The sequence below is a fragment of the Cricetulus griseus genome, chromosome 7 (assembly GCF_003668045.3).
Source record: "Cricetulus griseus strain 17A/GY chromosome 7, alternate assembly CriGri-PICRH-1.0, whole genome shotgun sequence".
NCBI classification, from domain to species: Eukaryota; Metazoa; Chordata; class Mammalia; order Rodentia; family Cricetidae; genus Cricetulus; species Cricetulus griseus.
The window spans coordinates 110,163,344-110,180,471 of NC_048600.1; the positions used below are offsets into that span (position 1 = coordinate 110,163,344).

General features: G+C 52.6%; 1 protein-coding gene across 1 annotated transcript; it reads left to right on the forward strand.

Moving 5' to 3' along the window:
* The first annotated feature begins 11,306 nt into the window (after positions 1-11,306).
* Positions 11,307-14,618, forward strand: Sp6 (Sp6 transcription factor). Its single transcript, XM_027424190.2, has one exon. It carries the CDS (start codon positions 11,359-11,361, stop codon positions 12,487-12,489), a length of 1,131 nt encoding a protein of 376 aa, XP_027279991.1. The 5' UTR covers positions 11,307-11,358; the 3' UTR covers positions 12,490-14,618.
* Positions 14,619-17,128: the final 2,510 nt, after the last annotated feature.

Here is a 17,128-nt window from a genome sequence, read left to right on the forward strand (position 1 = left end):
GAGACCACCAATCTCTGGCTTGCCGCTCCCTTATACTATAGAAAGGAAGCCATTAAATCCTAAGCAACTCATAGCCATTACTTATGTACCCAGTATCAGTCACTGAGACACCAGGAGGATCCAACAACAGCTAGCAGAAAAAAATTCTAGTCCAGCAGTGAGCTCACCTTTTGTCAGATCAGCCTTCAGACAGCTCTGGATTTTAGGCTTAGAGACTAGGCGGCTTCACAGAACCGTGGGGTGGGGTGGGCATGAGTTGGGTTTCAAAGGCTCTACATGGGCTCATCCAACAGAGATCTAGAGAAAAATGGGAAAGAGCATTTCATACAAGGGGCAGTGCAGGGTATGGAAGCAGAGCCAATAACCTTGGAGCATGCACTCGCTGTGGTGGAGCACTAGAGACTCAGAGGGAAGAGGGCTGGAAGAATAGCCTGGGGGCAGATGGGGGAATGATACTTAAATTCTAGGCCAAAGAGAGAGGGTTTTCTCTAGTAGGTAAAGGAGAGATATTGAATGTTTTGAGCTGCAGCACGACAGGACCAGGATTTAGGTACCATTAGGAGAAGAGTTTAACTTATCCAGAGGCGGGGGGGGGGGGGGGACGATTTTATCTCTGCCCTTGCCTTTTTCCATGGCTGCTACCCTGCCAGCCTTTTTCCGGGATCCCATTCACTCAGCTCTTGGTTGTAGTAAAGCTGACAGCATAGAATGTTCCAACCTCCTTCAATTCTCAGCCCGCTAAAGGAGACCAAGGAAGTTATTTGTCCATGCTCATGATAGATCTTTGGGGCTCAGAACCCCTGCTGTGTCCCCACACCTGCCCCAGACTTCTAGCTTAACTGCCCCCCTCTCTCAGAGGGGCTTTTAGAAGCTTGGATGGCAAGGAGACTTTTCTCTTTCTCTTGGCCATGGCTTCTCCACTCCCTTCACTAAGAAAGGCCCTGGGAGGAAGCCTGTGTGGTATGAAGAGATAGTTCTTGCCCCCAAGGAGCTGCAACCAGCAGGGGAGATAAGACAACAGCCCCATGCAAACAGAGCATGAGGCAATTCAGCTAGGGAAATTCCAGGAGCAGGCCACTGATGTTTGGATAAGAGCAGATTCCTAGAGAATCAGATTCGGAGCCTGGAGCTGGGAGGGAGGATGGTCGGCTTTCCCCAGGCAGGGATGGGTGGCAGCTGTAGATATAGTCTGAGCCACAGAGTGAGGACCAGGTGCGTTGAAGAGGTTCCAGTCAGCTGGGGCCTGGGTTTTTATAGGAACCAGAGGAAGCAAAGACTGCAGAGGTTTTAAGGTCAAACATTAAGAGTCTGTGGTGTCACAGAACAAGGAGAGCCCTGCCTGGGTTAGTGAGCAGGAAGGGAGTGGCATTTGAGGGTGATAAATGTGTTTTTGGTCTGCAGGACAGCTTAGGTGGTAGGCAAAGAGGGCAGAAAACCCATAGGAGGGGTTAGGGTGGGAGCCCAGTGGTTGAGTGCTTGATCAGACCTGACATTTTTCTGTCCTCAGTATGGGAAGAGAGCAAGCGCAAGTGAGAGAGAGAGAGAGAGAGAGAGAGAGAGAGAGAGAGAGAGAGAGAGAGAGACAAGACAGAGACAGAGAGAGATCCCATAGGCAACAAGAACCCTATCAAGTAACTAAAGTTCCTCTGGCAGCAAGTTAGCACTTTCCTAGAATTTTCCCAGGACACTGCCCAGTTCCTCTTCATTTGTTCATTTAACAGATAATTAAGAAATACACAATGCCAGGTACTGTGAGCTTCCATCTCTAGCCATCTGAGAGGACAAAGACTTTCACCCACACACAGCTTTGAGGCAGACCTGTGGAGGAACCCCAGAGATGTGCAGGCAGTAGGGAGGTTTCAGAGGGTGGGAAAGAAGAAGGGTGACTGAATGCATGGTCATGGGGCCTGGAGAACGGGAGAGGGGAGATGAGTTAGAGATAGGCCTCTGGGGCTGATGATGGGGGTGGAGGGGAGGGAGAGAAGGAGGGACAAATTAGAGAGCTGGAGAAGGAAGCAGAGTCTTAGCAGGTGGGGTAGTGGGAGGGGGACAGGAGGCAAACTCAGAGGAAATGGGCCCAGGCTCTGGAGACAAGAGTCTGGGTGTCTGAGCTGCCTGGGAGCCACCTGGAAGGTGTAGGCAGCGGCAACATCAAACTCCAGTTGGAGGGTTGGCTCTGGAGCGAGCCAGGGCTGGCTCCAGTGGGAACTAAAAGCCAGTTCCAGGGACATTAGCCATGCTGGTCTTCAGCTTCCTCTAGCTCCTTCTCTGTTCTTTTCTTAGGACCAGAATGGGACTGAGGGTAAGGACTGACTCCGGGTACTATCCATGGAGCCCATTCTCCCTCACGGCATTGGTGGCGTGGCGGGAAAGATGGAGATAGAAGTGGAAAGGGGACAGGTCCCCTGACAACCAGGATCCTGGTTGAGATGCTGTGTTGCTCGCTCCCCTCCCCACCAGCCAGGCTGGCTTCACACCTCTGCTCCTGGTCCACTGGCCCTGGGGGATGATATATGAGGCCCTGCAGGTCTGATCCAGAGCTGCGTTCTTTTCCTCTCTCAAATTCCCCCAGCCCCAGATTCTCCTGTCTTCTGGACTGGACCTGCTACCTAAGCATATGGAACCGATTGAAAGAATTTGTATGCTCACCTTATAATTTATGCAAATCAACTCTGTAATTAACTATAATTTGGAGGCATCCTTTGGTATTTCAGACATTTATCCATGAGGAAATGCCCTGGTGATAATACTCCTGTATTAACATTATTTACTCCACCTGTGTGGTCTCCTGAGTGCAGTCCCCCCTCACTGGGATTTTCTGGGCTGGAAGGTGGGGAGGGACAAGGAGGCCCCTCCTTGGAGCCAGCGTGGGTCTTGCCGCACAGTTGCCTCTGTGCTGGCCCTGACCCTGTCCTCTTAATTTTGTAGAGGACTGGAGGTGCAGATTTGCCTTCCAAGTTTTCTCATCACCTTATTCTCTCCTGCTTGATGGGTGGCTTTCTGCCACCTCAGTTTTCTCATCTCTGAAATGGGGAGAGGAAGAACCTGTTGGGGCCTTTACTTGATAATTACTGAAAAGCTAATGAAAAGACTGGGAATCCCCACTCTGGAGATTGCTGGGAGGAGATGGAGGAGGAGTTAAGGTGAGGGTTCCCTGGCTCACCTGTGGGAGGGAGGTAGCAAGCTAGCCTTGAGATGCTGGGCTCTGTGTGGGGGTGGGGTGCACCTGTCCTCAATGTTGAGGGCCCCTATGGCTGGGAATGGGACATGTCCTATGGTAAGGCCCCAGGCTGCTCTCCTGTGTGGGTCAGAATGCCCAGCGTCAGAGACCTTCAGGACAACAGCCTTGGGTTTCACCTTCATTCTTCTTCCTGGTCTTATGTCTCTCTCTATTCCAGGCAGCCAGTGGGGCAACCTGAATGAAGTACCTCTAATTGGAGGGCATCAGGACTCACCTCTAGGCCCTTGCCCGCTTACCAGGCTCCAGTCTCTTTGCTTTCCTATGGATCAGGGCCCACTGTCTGTAAAAGTCCATCAAGGCCTTCAACTCTAGTGTTAGGTGACCCTTTGTCCATCCCAAGCCACCCAGTGCAAGCTCAATGAGAAAGAGAGGCCTCTGTCCCCATTTGAGATTGAGAGGTCCCAGGCTCAAAGAGTTTACATTGGCTCCTCCTGGGGGCTCCAAGTTGGGATTTGAGCAAAGCAGATGTAAAGTCCGGGGGGGGGGGGTTGGGGTGGCAACAGGCTCCTAGAGGTAAGCAAGACTTGGAGTAACCAGAACTCTGAATAAGAATTTTTAGGGGAAGCCTGGCTTGGAGCGCGCGTGCGTGCGTGCGTGCGTGCGTGTGCGTGCGTGCGTGTGTGTGTGTGTGTGTGTGTGTGTGTGTGTGTGTGTGTGTGTTAAAAAATGGAACTTCTTTTCTTTCCCACCAAGTCCAAGTCAATAGAAGAAAAACCTCAGAGGCTCAGGGAGGCGGGGGGGTGGGGAGAGGCTGGAATTCAGAGAGTCCCAGCCCCACCAGTGTTCTCTCTGAGCAATGTGTTCATTTCCTCCATCCCACAGGAACCACTTGGTCTGTCTCCCACTGCCCACCCTGGACCCTGGAGAAGGAAGTCCTGTGCTGCTTCTGTCCCCACCCCCAGCTGCAGCCCTCCCTTCCTGGCAGCCCTCACTCGCAGCTCTCACCCCCACTACCACTCCCCCCATGAGAATCAGGCCACGGCTTCCTGGATTATCCTAAAAGCTTCTGAGGCCGAGGACTTGGCAGCATCCTGCCTGTTCTCCCACCTCCCTCTTTGGCTCTGACTGTCGCCTCCTTTATAAAGCCTGGCTCTCCTGTCACTCCACTTGCCCCTCATTGCTGCTGCCAGCTCTGGGCTCCATGGACTGGTAAGAAAGGCTGTTCCCTGTCTAGCATAGAGGACCTCCACAAAGAAGACCATGTCTCTACTCTAAGGAGACTATAGAGACAGATCTGGGGAGCTTGATACTTTCTCATTTGAAGAGGGGGGGGCGATAAAAAGGAGATCCGAGGGGAAGGGAGGACCCAAGAGGATCCCTGGGAGGTCTTTGGAATGAGTTGGGCAGAGATCTGGGCAAGATATGTGGCAGGGATTCAAGGCTGGGGACTTCAGTTTGAAAGAAAGTAAAAGTAAATATGAATAGACATCCAGGGTGCATGCGCATGTGCGCACATACACACACAGATACTCTCTCACACACAGATACTCTCTCACACACAGATACTCTCACACACACAGATACTCTCACACACAGAGATACTCTCACACACACAGATACTCACACATACACAGATACTCTCACACACACAGATACTCTCACACACATGATGTTGTAAGAGGTGCTTATTTAGACTAAAAACAGATGACAGAACCTAGTGATATTTGGATTTATCAAAGAATCAGTACCCAGTGCAGGGCTTGGCGCTAGGAGACTCTTAATGTCTGTTAAATAAAACAACTTGACCCCAAATCTGGACTGTAGCCGGTATTCCAGGAATCTGGGAGAGTTGACAGAGACAGGAGGAAAGTTCTGGTGTCCAGGTGCACCAGCCTGAAGTTTGGGAGACACAGTGTGAGTTGGGAATGAGGAGTAGGAAATAGTAACTAGGAACCCAGGAGTTAGGAGGTGGGGTCTAGCTTGCTCTGCCTCTAACTTGCTATGTGGCTCTGCTTCTCCCTGTTGAGGAGTTCAGCTTTCCTATCAAGTATTTGGATCAGACAGTTTTTATTGTTAGAACAATTTTGTTGTTGTCCTTTGAGACAGGGTTTCATGCAGCACAGGCTGGCCTCAAGCTTACTATATAGCTGAGGATGACCTTGAATTCCTGAGCCCCTGCCTCTACTTCCCCAGAGCTGGATTCCAGATGTTCATCACTACACCCAGTTTTAATAGGTACTGGGGACTGAACGCAGGGATTCATTCATGTTAAGCAAGTACTTGACCGCTGGGCTGCATCTCCAGCCCCCCACGGTGGAATCTCTGTAGGCAATGTGGGGTCTGGAAAGGCTCACCTGTGTGGAATGTGATTTGTTCCAGTAATTCAAGATGGATCAATTTGGCCTATCAGACACAAAATGTCAGTGGCTTGGACCTGGGGGTCTGTTAAGAATGTTGTTCTCTTCACCTTAGGGACCTAGGGGAGCAACTCCCAGAGCCACCACTCTGTCATAGTGAAGCCAGACAGAATAGCAGGTAGAATGTAGGTTTTGGAGCCTTACCTATCTGGACTCAGTTTCCTCTTTTATCTGTTAACATCTCTGTAATCTTGGCTAGGTCATTTAGCTTCTTTGATCCCTGGCTTCCTCATCTGTACAATGGGAATGATAATAATAATTACTTTGTTGCATGCTCATGAGAATTAGAGATATTTGTGGGAAGTACCTGGAGTACACATAGTAGGTGCTTAATAAAGAAATGTTGCTTCAGATAAGCATACCAACCAAGGAGGCTGCTACAGGCACAAAAATGAATCACTTACTATAAAAGAAGTTGGAGATGAGGGCTGGCAGGTATAGGGGACAGAGACTTGGGAAAATCTAAGTCTTTGAGAGAAAGAAAGGAAGGAAGGAATAGAAGCAGACCCTGTCCTGAGCACATCTCTGTTTGTGTGACGGGCAGTTCAATTTCAAGAAAGGATGAGAACACGGGCTATGGTGACTATGGTGACCTCGGCAGTCAAGTTAATATGAGATCACAGCCATCATTTGGTAGGAAAACATCTGGCAAGTGGGAAGTAGAATGAGTTGGAAGCAGAGGAATGAGATCCAGGTTGTCTGAAAGAAAGGGAGCAGAGAGGCTAAATGACTATGAGGTCCAAGAGCATCTTCCCCATAGTTGAATTTCATACTGATGAGCCACAAGCAGTTGCAGGGTCTTTGCTTCAGGATGGGGCACTGTTAAGGGGAACCTGGGGTGAGGTTTCTGCCACTCTCTTCCTAGTTGCTTCCCAAGAAAAATTGGACAGCACTGGGAAAATAAGGCAGTCTATTTTCCCTATCCTATATACAGATGCTTCAGCTCATGCCTGCCTGGCTGGAAGAACAGAAATCAGTGGTTCTCAACCTTCCTAATGCTGCCACCCTTTAATACAGTTCCTCATGCTGTGGTGACCCTAACCATAAAGTCCTTTCATTGTTACTTTGTAACTGTAATTTTGCTACTGTTATGAGTCACAGAGTAAACATCTGATATTCTGGATATCTAATACCCTCCGGTTGAGAACCACTCCTGGGGGGGGGGGGGTCTGATCAGTCTTGCTCCAGGAGCGATATTCAGCCAAGTCAGGCTCTGCTCTCCACACTCCCCACATTGTGAACCCCTAACTCTGCTTTGGAGGTAACTATGAGTGGATGCAAACCCCACTAGTTAGAATTGGGAGGTTGACTGAGTGGACAAACCATGTTGATAAAAAGTGTGAATTTGGACACAAAAAGCCAAAGGGATTCTTAAGAATTTATGCTATGTAGTCAGTCCTAAGGGCAAAGAGGGAAGAACACTGGGTCCTGGGCTGATCCCCAGTCTCTCCCTGACATGTCTTCCGTTCTAAATGCCCACCCATCCTTCAATCCTCCAGGTCTGCTGAGGAAATGGAGGCACAGAATAACCTAATCCTTGAGGGCCAGTGTAAAAGATGTAGCGCTGAGGCCAGATTTTAGGTTTGTGAACCTCTAGTCCAAAGATCTTTCTGAATGGAGTTTAATCTGTACGTGCTTGTGGGAACAAATTTATTTTAAAATTATTAAGGGTTTATTTTGTTTCTAGCGGAATTTACTCTTTTAGGTACGAGCTGCTTAAGCCCTCTCAGCTTGTACCCGGGTTGTCCAGGAGAAGGACTCCAGTTTTAGAAAATACAAAGGTGCTCGCTCAAATAGCTAAAGCGCTGACCGCTAGGGACACGTGCGCGCTTGGAGAAGTTAAACGTGTAATTCAGAAGGCTGACGGATTCAGTTAAGTGTGTCTCAAAAGGGCAGGGAAACTAACCCGAGAGAAATGAGGACTGAAAACCGGGCATGGAGGTTCACACCTGTTGAGAGGTTGAGGCAGGAAGATTGCTGCATAGTCGAGGCCGGTATAATCAACCGAGTGATTTCCCAGCCAGCCTGAGCTGAGTGAGACCTGGCTTCAAAAAGCAAAGACAGAAAAAGAGAGAAAGAGGAGTCTGTAGTGGCGAGATTAAATCAATCTAAATTACAGAACTCTCGGAAATTGATTGTGAAGAGTGCTTAGGGAAAGCCAGCCGCGATAAGGGAAGAAACAACGAAAATCGCTCAGAAATTCCGTGTCGAAAGGGTCACCTAGGGAGGTCAATGCGCGGTCTTGGGAGGCGGCGGGGAAGACACGCTACTTCTAGTCAAGCCATTAGGGCAGCGAGTTGGGGGGACTCTGGTACCCACCTGGGTTCGAGGTAGGGATCCCAGGATTTCCTCCAGTTCGGATATGGAGAGTTTTGTTTAGGTGAGTGGCGCCGTGTATGCCCTGAAAATGTACCAGAATGTGGCTTTGCATACGTGCTTTTATTTCCTCCAAGGCACCCAAGACATTTATCTAAACTTAGATATTCAGCTGAGACCTGGTAAGAGCCCGTGCCAAAGGCTCGCTCAATCCGTTGCTGACATGTTTCTTCCCAGGGACATTCAGGTGTCTGCCCAGCCCTCACATCCAAGCGTAGGGCAGCAACCCCGCGTACAGGCTGAACAACCCGGACCGGGAGGGAGGTGGACTTCGATGGCGCCAGGCTTGCCGCCTAAGGGAAGGTGGAGAGAATACACTGAGAGGATCTGGGGACCCGTGAGACTGGAGAAGACATTGAGGGGGTGTTGATCACCCAGAAAGTCCAGTGGCCAGATAGAGGGGGAAGATCGCAGGAAAGCGGTAGGGGAAAGTTCGGCGCGTGGTGGTGGTGGAAGGAGGGCGGCGATATAACCAAAATGCACTTCTCGTGGCCTAGGCCTGGGGGTGGGCCGGACAGAAACTTAGTCTTCAAGTCTCCTTTCCACTCATTTCTAGCACTGCGAGGCCAGGACGCGTGAGTCAAAAGCACTTTTAGCCACGCGCGCCGTAAGGAAGGCTCAATAGCATTCCCAGGACCCTCGGTCCTTGGTCCCATCCTGGGTCTGAGCCGCGTCCCCCGCCGGGCCGAACCAGCTCCAAGCTAGATTTCCACGGGATTGGACGGGTCTCTGAACATGAGAAAAACTCCCAACTCAGGGAGTGGTGAGGACCTAGGAGGAGGGAGAGGGAGGGAAATGGCCTGGTTAGCCACCCTTCTCGCCCGCCCCCTCCTCGCGTGGGGTTGGGCCTCGCCTCCAGCCGAGCCAGCAAGGGTTAAAGGCGGCCGCAGGTGAGGTGGGCGGGGCCGCAGGTTCGGAGGAAAAAGGAGCGCAGGGGAGAGGATGAAGGCAGAGAGCGCGGTGAGTCACGGGCGGAGCTGGCCTCGCTCGCTCACTTACTCGCTCACCGCGCCCGCCCGCCCGCCCGCCCGCCTCCACCCTCCCGCCGGCTCTCACCGCCTCCACCGCCGCCGATCGCCGGGTCTGGTCGCGGCCCCAGCTTGCCCTCGGCTCCTGTCCCAAGTCGCCGAGAGCCGGTCAGCGCGCAGGGCCCATGAGCGCCCGTCTGTAGCGCGCCAGCCTGCGGTGCCCCGAGCCCGAGCGCAACCGCCAGGTAGGAGCCCCGGTCGGCGCGGCCAGGGGCGCGCGCTGCGGAGATCCGAGGGCAAAGGCGCTCGGAACACACCGCAGCCTGCGCTGGCCTCATGGGGAGGGTGGTCGTAAAGGATCCGAGGGGCTGAAAGCCCAGAATGAGGAAAAACCGGGAGGACGGGAGGGGCTGGAGGGACCAAGGGAGTTTGGGAACTGGGGAAACTGGAGCAACTGGGACAACCGGAGGACTGGAACACTGAAAACCACGTTCGAACAGAAATCTCCGCCGCCTGGACCCTGGGAATCGGGAAAGACAGACATCCAGTAGGACGTCTCTACCCTCTTTCTCGAGTTGGGGAGCCGATGTGCTCTCTCTCTTTTTAGTGCAACCTTGACGGCAGGCCATTGCACTCTAGGCCTGGGCTCAAGCTCTCTGCCCAGAGACGCCTCTCTGCAGCCTGGGTCATCTTAGCCTTCCCATCCCCCTAGACCCCGGGGCAGTTCCCAGGCGCCAAAAGCTATTAGGGTCCCGGGCCTCATTGCTCCTACCCAACCCCTTCTGGGCTGCCCCGCCCCGGCCTGAGGCTCCATTCCTGCTGCTTCACCCTGTTCCTTTCTTGTGGTAAGGCTGCCAGAGCCTGAGTAGGCACCCGGGTACTCCTCTTCCCTGCCTCTCCCAGACTATCAATGTTACCTCTCTGGTCCCAGAGGCGGGAGGTTGGTAGGGTCAGCTGAGCCCTGCTTGGGGAAGGCCTTAAATCATTGGCCTCTTCCTTGCCAGCCCACACACAGGCAAGATTCCAAGGCTCTAGGGAGAGATGGAGAGAAGACTGGGACCTTCGGGTCATAGATTTGTGGTGGAAAAATCGGTGGAGGTTTTAAGGTTTCTTGAACTTGTTTTTGAAACAGGGTATCATTTCCGAGCCCAGGCTGAATTCAGAGGCCTTCTGTCTCAGCCTCCTGAGTGTTGGGATTATTTCTTAGGTGATCCCCACCATCCTTAGCAACTTCTTTCTATCTTGTCTTCTTTTTTTTTACCTACCTCACTCCTTCCCTCTCTCCTTTTTTTCTTTTGCCACGTAGCCCAGGCTGGCCTGGGACTCTGCATTCTTCTGCTTCAGTTTCCTGAGTGCTTGGATTGAAGGTTTGTATCACCACACCCAGGCCAGATCTCTAGGTTCCTGGTGGGCCTTAGGTTTCTAATGTTTTAAGACAGAGAACTGGCTCGCAGAGGCACTGCACAGTGTATGCTGTTTGACTGAATGATTAAATGAACATTTGTTTGTAGTCAGTGCTCCACACTCTTTCTTAAATAAGAGCAGGCTCAGAACAGTAGTGCTCAACACTTGGCTGGACATTAGAGTCTTCTAGGGGGCTTCTACAAATTTTCCAGGGCTTGCCCTGGAGTTCTGGGATAAGGGATGCCTGTCTCCTCCAAACTCCCGCGCTGCCTTCCATAAGGGAGCAGCGGTTATATTTTTGTGAGTTTCTAACAAGCTCTTCTCTGGGTGACCTCTTTCTCTGGTGATCCTTCCCAGTTTCATATGGAGGGAAAGGAGTGGGTATTGGGTGAGGGAGCGGGTTTGGTGGGCAGAGTCAACCAACCTAGTCAGGGAGCAAGTGGTTAGAGAGATTAAGTGCTATTCCACACCTACAGCAGGTCCGTGATTGGCTTTGGTAAAGGCTCAGGACCTGTTCTGGGCTTTCTGAAGGACAAATCACCTCAAGCAGCCAGAAGCATACACCCGCTCTATCTGTGTTGAGAGTTAGGCTGGGGCTTAGAGGAATCTAGATCATCCATTTCGGTTGGCGGCAGGTCTGCAGGAGGAAATGCCCAGGCAGCTATGTAGAGATGGTTCTGGCTTCATTGGGACCAACCCCACTCCAGGATGAGCTGAGTCCTGAGGGCGGGGTCACTTCGAGGAAAGGCCATTCTGTGCGCTGTACTAGACAGACTTTCACGTTCTCATTCCTTCCTAGCATTCCCAAGCTCTAACTGATTTGTAGTCTCCACTCAGAGGCACGCCCCTCTTTTCCTCGTAGGGGTTCGGAAGGAGCCCTTTGCTGGGGAGGGATCTGGGTTAGGAGGGAAATTAAGCAGGTCGCCTTCTTACCTTTCATTTTTGCCTCCTCTAGGTCCCATCTGAGGTGCCCTTGACCGTCCCTGCCCTCACCCCACCCCGGATCCCGGCAATGCTAACCGCTGTCTGTGGCTCTCTGGGCAGTCAGCACACCGACGCCCCTCACGCATCACCGCCGCGCCTAGACCTGCAGCCTCTCCAGACATACCAGGGTCACACGAGCCCGGAGGTTGGGGACTACCCCTCCCCGCTGCAGCCTGGAGAGCTGCAGAGCCTCCCGCTGGGCCCGGAGGTAGACTTCTCACAGGGCTATGAGTTGCCAGGGGCCTCCTCGCGGGTAACCTGCGAGGACCTGGAAAGTGACAGTCCCTTGGCTCCAGGACCCTTTTCCAAGCTCCTGCAGCCGGACATGTCACACCATTACGAATCGTGGTTCCGGCCGACTCACCCAGGCGCGGAGGATGGCTCTTGGTGGGACCTACATCCCGGCACCAGCTGGATGGACCTCCCCCATACTCAAGGAGCGCTGACATCACCTGGCCACCCGGGGGCGCTTCAGCCTGGGTTGGGAGGATACGTCGGAGACCACCAACTCTGTGCTCCGCCGCCCCACCCGCACCCGCATCACCTCCTCCCAGCCGCGGGTGGGCAGCACCTCCTAGGGCCACCCGACGGGGCTAAGGCCTTGGAAGCGGCGGCGCCAGAGTCCCAAGGTCTGGATTCCAGTCTGGATGCGGCGGCCCGACCCAAAGGCTCCCGGCGGTCTGTGCCCCGCAGCTCAGGGCAGACCGTGTGTCGCTGTCCCAACTGCCTGGAGGCGGAGCGACTGGGAGCTCCGTGCGGGCCCGACGGGGGCAAGAAGAAGCATTTGCACAACTGCCACATCCCAGGCTGCGGGAAAGCCTACGCCAAGACGTCGCACCTGAAGGCACACCTGCGGTGGCACAGCGGCGACCGTCCCTTCGTGTGCAACTGGCTTTTCTGCGGCAAGCGCTTCACGCGCTCCGACGAGCTGCAGCGCCACCTTCAGACCCACACCGGGACCAAGAAGTTCCCCTGTGCGGTCTGCAGCCGAGTCTTCATGCGCAGCGACCACCTGGCCAAGCACATGAAAACCCACGAGGGCGCCAAAGAGGAGGCTGCTGCAGCGGCCCAGGGGGAGGCCAAGGCCGGTGGCGCAGTGGAGCCGCCCGGGGGCAAAGGCAAGCGGGAGGCTGAAGGCAGCTCGGCGTCCTCCAACTGAGCCCCTCGGATGTCGCATTCCTGCCGATCTTTTTAGGGGGTCGCCCTGAGTAAGAGGGGAAGGTGGTTATTTATTGATTGTGGGGAACAGGGAGAGAGGCGCTAGGGTTTTTGTTTTTTGGTTTTTTTGTTTTGTTTTTAGTTTCTGGGGCTAGATTGGAGGCTATTTGACTGTTTAGGCTGCCAGGAGCTGAACGCGCCCCTCGCTTCTCTCTATTTCACCCTCCCCTGAGTTGCTGAAGGGTTAGGATGGAGCACCCCTACTATGTGGAGGGGTTCGGCTAGTAGAAATGGCACGTCCCAGGAGCTGAGGGGAAGCGAGACTGGCTCGGGGCGTTGGGGGTAGCTGTCTGGACATGCCTTTAGCTCCTGGGAACCCGGACATAAAAGCACCTTGGAGCCGCCCTAAGGCCTAGGTCCCTTTCATCCCCCTGCTAGTGCTTCTCCCTCTAAAATTTCCGAAGAGAGAGCAGAGGTGGGGTGGAGGAGCCTGGGGTGGTTCCCCTTAAGGGGCTGTCTATCTAGCTTGGAGGGTTGTTACTATGGAAAGAACTCCCTTCAATGAATTCCTTATAAACCCTTCCAGACTCAGTCTAAGAGAGCCACGAAGGACACAGCTTCGCAGCCAGAGCTGTGAGCTGGAGGTCAGAGTTACATAGGGAGAGGGCTCCAGCAGGGCGGTCCTCTTACAAAATGGAAGAAGTTTGGCCGGGGTGGCGGGTGGGAGAACTAACCGCTTCTTCCCTCTTCAACTCTAATTCAATCCTTACCTCTTAGACCTTTTAAAAGAAATCAAATTCAGCAGTCCCCTAGGTAGTTTTCTAAAGTCAGCCACCAGCTCCGGAGTTGACATTAGACTCCCCTACCCCACTCCACCTCCTGGTCTCCATCCTTTGCTTTCCCTCTGGGGTTGTCCTAGCAGAGGGACTGCAGTGGAGGACCCCACTCTGTCTGGATCCCCGTCTCTTTTTAGCTTGACCTTCCCAAGTTGCCCCCACTGCTATAGAGTCCCCCCTCCTTCACCCGCAGTGGGAACCTCCTTCCGTATGAAGAGTTACTATCCACTGGAAGGGATTCTAGGAAGCTGTTTCTTTATCCCCTACTTAGATGCTAGAGATACAACTGGGTTTTGATCACAGGGCGGGGAGGGTAGTTTTCTACCTGGCAGACCGCAGGGCCCTGGGGCTGGGGGCACTCTCAGGTTTGAGGTAGAGGCCTTGAGTCCCTCTGACCTCTCCTTGCTCTCTTCTCTCCACCCAAAACCCTCTGCAGGGAATAGCTATGTGTTGACTTTTAAGTTATAAGCAAAGGGTATTTTATTTAATAATTAGGGTGTGAGTGCGTATGTGTGTGTTGTCTGTACCTGTATGTATGTATGTGTGTGTTTCTCTACTGAGCCTGGGGTCTCCTGAGACCCCATCTTGTTCACCCGTCCAAGGTCTGGGGCCTAGACCCACAGAAGTATCTCTTCTGCCATTGGGGATGCTGGGACCCAGTCCAAGGACTGGGAGCTGTATGGGAAGTAGGGGCTGGGATCTGGGTAGGAATATGTGTTTGTGTAGAAAGGGCTCCTCCTTCAAAGGGACAGGGTGACTCCCTGTGGGACTTAGGGGCCTGAGGTAGTTTAAGCATAAGGTTCTTTCTGTATTCTCCCTCTTCTCCTCACTTCCTGCTAACCTAGCCAGGGGTCCCCATTCTTAACAAAGAGGGATGAGGGCAAGAGCAAAGCTGGCCATGCCTGCAGGTTGCCTGGCTAGGTACAGAGGGGGAGAAAGAAGGGCACCGTGGGTGTGGGATGCTTTCTCCTCCACCCATCGAAACCAGACACCCTTCTCCCTGTGCTACCAAGACAACCTTTTCCAGTGACCATTCTTAGGGGAACTCCTACTTGGGTGTGGGGGGGCATGCATGCTCCCCCTTATAGAAGCCCTGAACCCTAAGATTTGCAGGTGGGGCTTGGGATAGTTTTTGTCTGCCCTACTCTTTATCAATCTAGGTTTCTCAGCTGCCTGTCCTTCTAGGCAGCCCCCCTAGAGGAAAATGTAGGATTTTTTTTCTTTAACTGCTGTGAACCCACTTGGGGGGGGAGGAGGAGGCAGAAACAGCCTGTGTTTTTTATGCAACAATAAAGTCATCAACCAACCACATTCTTGCTTTATTTGTCTTCCAGCGCAGCCCTGTTTTTTTGACTCTGTCTCTCCACAGAGAGGACTGGGTAGGGGGATCCTTGGGCAAGCATCACATCTATTCAATTGGTTGGGTCAGAGCTTGGATCTGAGCCTATCCTGGAAGGGGTAAGGAGAGAAAGGCTGCTTCTGCATCAGTACTCTCTGGTTCTCATCTGTGGAGTTTCAAGATGTTTCCGTATTCTACTTCTAACTCCTACCTTCCCTAAGGTCCCCTGCCTTCCAAGTCCTAGCTGGCCGCTTGGCTCACTCTCCCCACCCCCATGGGAGCATGCATGTCAGCCGGTCCCTCTGGCTGCGAGTGAGGTGGGGGTGACTGACAGTGATTTCTTCACCCAGGACGATCCCTATCAGAGACAGGGCGATGAAAGGCAGCCCTGATATCTGATGGGCACCTGCCCAGCTGGAAAGTACGAGGGGAAGGTTGCTACTACTACTCAAAGCAAGAAACCTGCTAGGGTTATGCAACGGCAGTGTGCACAGAGAGACTAGAAATGCCCACCTGTAGTAGCTGGTACCCAATCATGGCGAGTGAGTGAAAGCCTCATGACTTCGGGAGTCCCAGTGTTTGGAAGGTGATAGGGGAGCAACTTTTGTTTTGGCTTCCTGTCTCTTCAGGACAAGGTTGGTTATTATGTCCTTTTACCTTCCCAGCATACTATTTATTTATTTATTTATTTATTTCTCCAAATGTATTGTTCACCCCTCCTGGGATTCCCAGCCCCTACAACCCCTAACCCAATTTCTCCAGCCAACTCCGGTTCTCAGATTGGCCCATCCTATCACATGTCTGAGAGATTTGGGGGCCTCCAGGTGTAAGGGAACCTTGGGAGGGGGTATCAGGATGATTTAGGGACTGTGGAGAAAACCAGACTGGTGTGTGTGGGGTGCACCTGTTTTCATCTGTTACTGGGCAGAACAGCTCAGAGCCTTGTTTACCTGTGACCTGTGCCTGGGGCAATCCTGCTGGGCACCTCTTTTGTCTTTTGGTTCTAGGGGAATTAGACCCCAGAAACCTGGTGGTCCCCTCTTTTCCCCCATATTTGCCTCCAGGGACAGGAGGGCAGCTGTAGGGCCGGCTGGGCTTGTCTGGGCAGGGCCAGGGCCCTCCCTCCTCCCCTTGCTACTCCTCCAGCTGACCTGCATTCTTAGCAGGGGCCTTTGGTGGGGCTCTGATGCATGCTTGATCCTCTGCAATGCTGCCTGGCTGGCCTGGGCCCCCTGAAGGAGCCCAGGGTCACCTATGACCCCTCAGAAATGGCACCCCAGCAGGATTGTAATGGAGAGGCTGAGAGGGAGGGAAAACATCCCGTCTGGATTGACCTTTCTGAGGCTTCTCCTAACCAGAGAAGTGAAGTAAAATACCTCTAGGGCGGGTGAATGAAGTCAAAAGTGGAAACGTGACAGAAGGCAGCCCCGGAACGCAGCCTGGGTTGCTTGGAGTCGGCAGCCTCCGCCTTTCTGCTTTTCCGGCTGCCTCCTCCTTCGGCCTGTCCCGCCCCCCAGCGGACATCTGGGGAAGTGCCGAAGAGGAACCTGCCTTCTCCCCTGAGCGCCGCCAATGCTGCCTCAAGGTGTACAGCCTTGAGGTTTGAGGTGGTACAGCGTCCAATGGCGACTTTGCACCCCTCCTTCAAGATGCACCCCTCCTTCAAGACTGCCTTATGGATAACACCAGCGATTTAAATTTAAAAAGAATCTTAGGAACAAAACCAAAGAACTGTTAAAAGTCACAGAAAACAATGAACAGACAACAATAAGAAATATCTCCTTAAATTTTTTTTTTTGACGTGGCTGTTAATCCCACTTGGGGGGCAGAAGCAGGTGGATCTCTGAGTTCAAAGCCAGCGTAGTCTACAAAGTGAGTTCCAGGACAGCCAGGGCTGCACAGAGAAAACCTGTCTCGAAAAACAAAAATAATTTCATGTGTATGAATGTTTTACCTGCATATATGTGTGCACACCACATGAATGCAGTGCCCTTAGAGACTACAAGAGGGCGTCAAAAACCCTGGAACTGGAGCTACAGATGATTGTGGTATCTGAAGATTAGGATGGACCTCAGCTGCATCCTGACTTGAATTTCAAAGATGCAATGCTAGTGAGAAAGAGAGGGAAAATTTGTACACTGAAAAACAAATTTATTTTAACTCAGAGACTCCTGCCCAGGATGGCATTGAACTCCTTCTGTAACCAAGGACACCCATGAACTTCTGATCCTCCTGGAATTACAGGTGTGCTCCACCACACCCAGTTTATGCAATGCTCAGGATTGAATGCAGGATTCATGCTACCAACTGAGCTACATCCCTATTCCCAGAGACTAAAATTGAAGAATGTGGCCAAGTAGTGGTGGCTCATGCCTTTAATCCCAGCACTTGAGAAGCAGAGGCAGGTGGATCTCTGTGAGTTCAAGGCCAGCCTGGTCTATAGAGCAAGTTCCAGGACAGTCTCC

Excerpts from the sequence above, each read along its gene's own strand:
- Sp6 (XM_027424190.2), top strand. The coding sequence starts at position 11,359 with ATGCTAACCGCTGTCTGTGGCTCTCTGGGCAGTCAGCACACCGACGCC.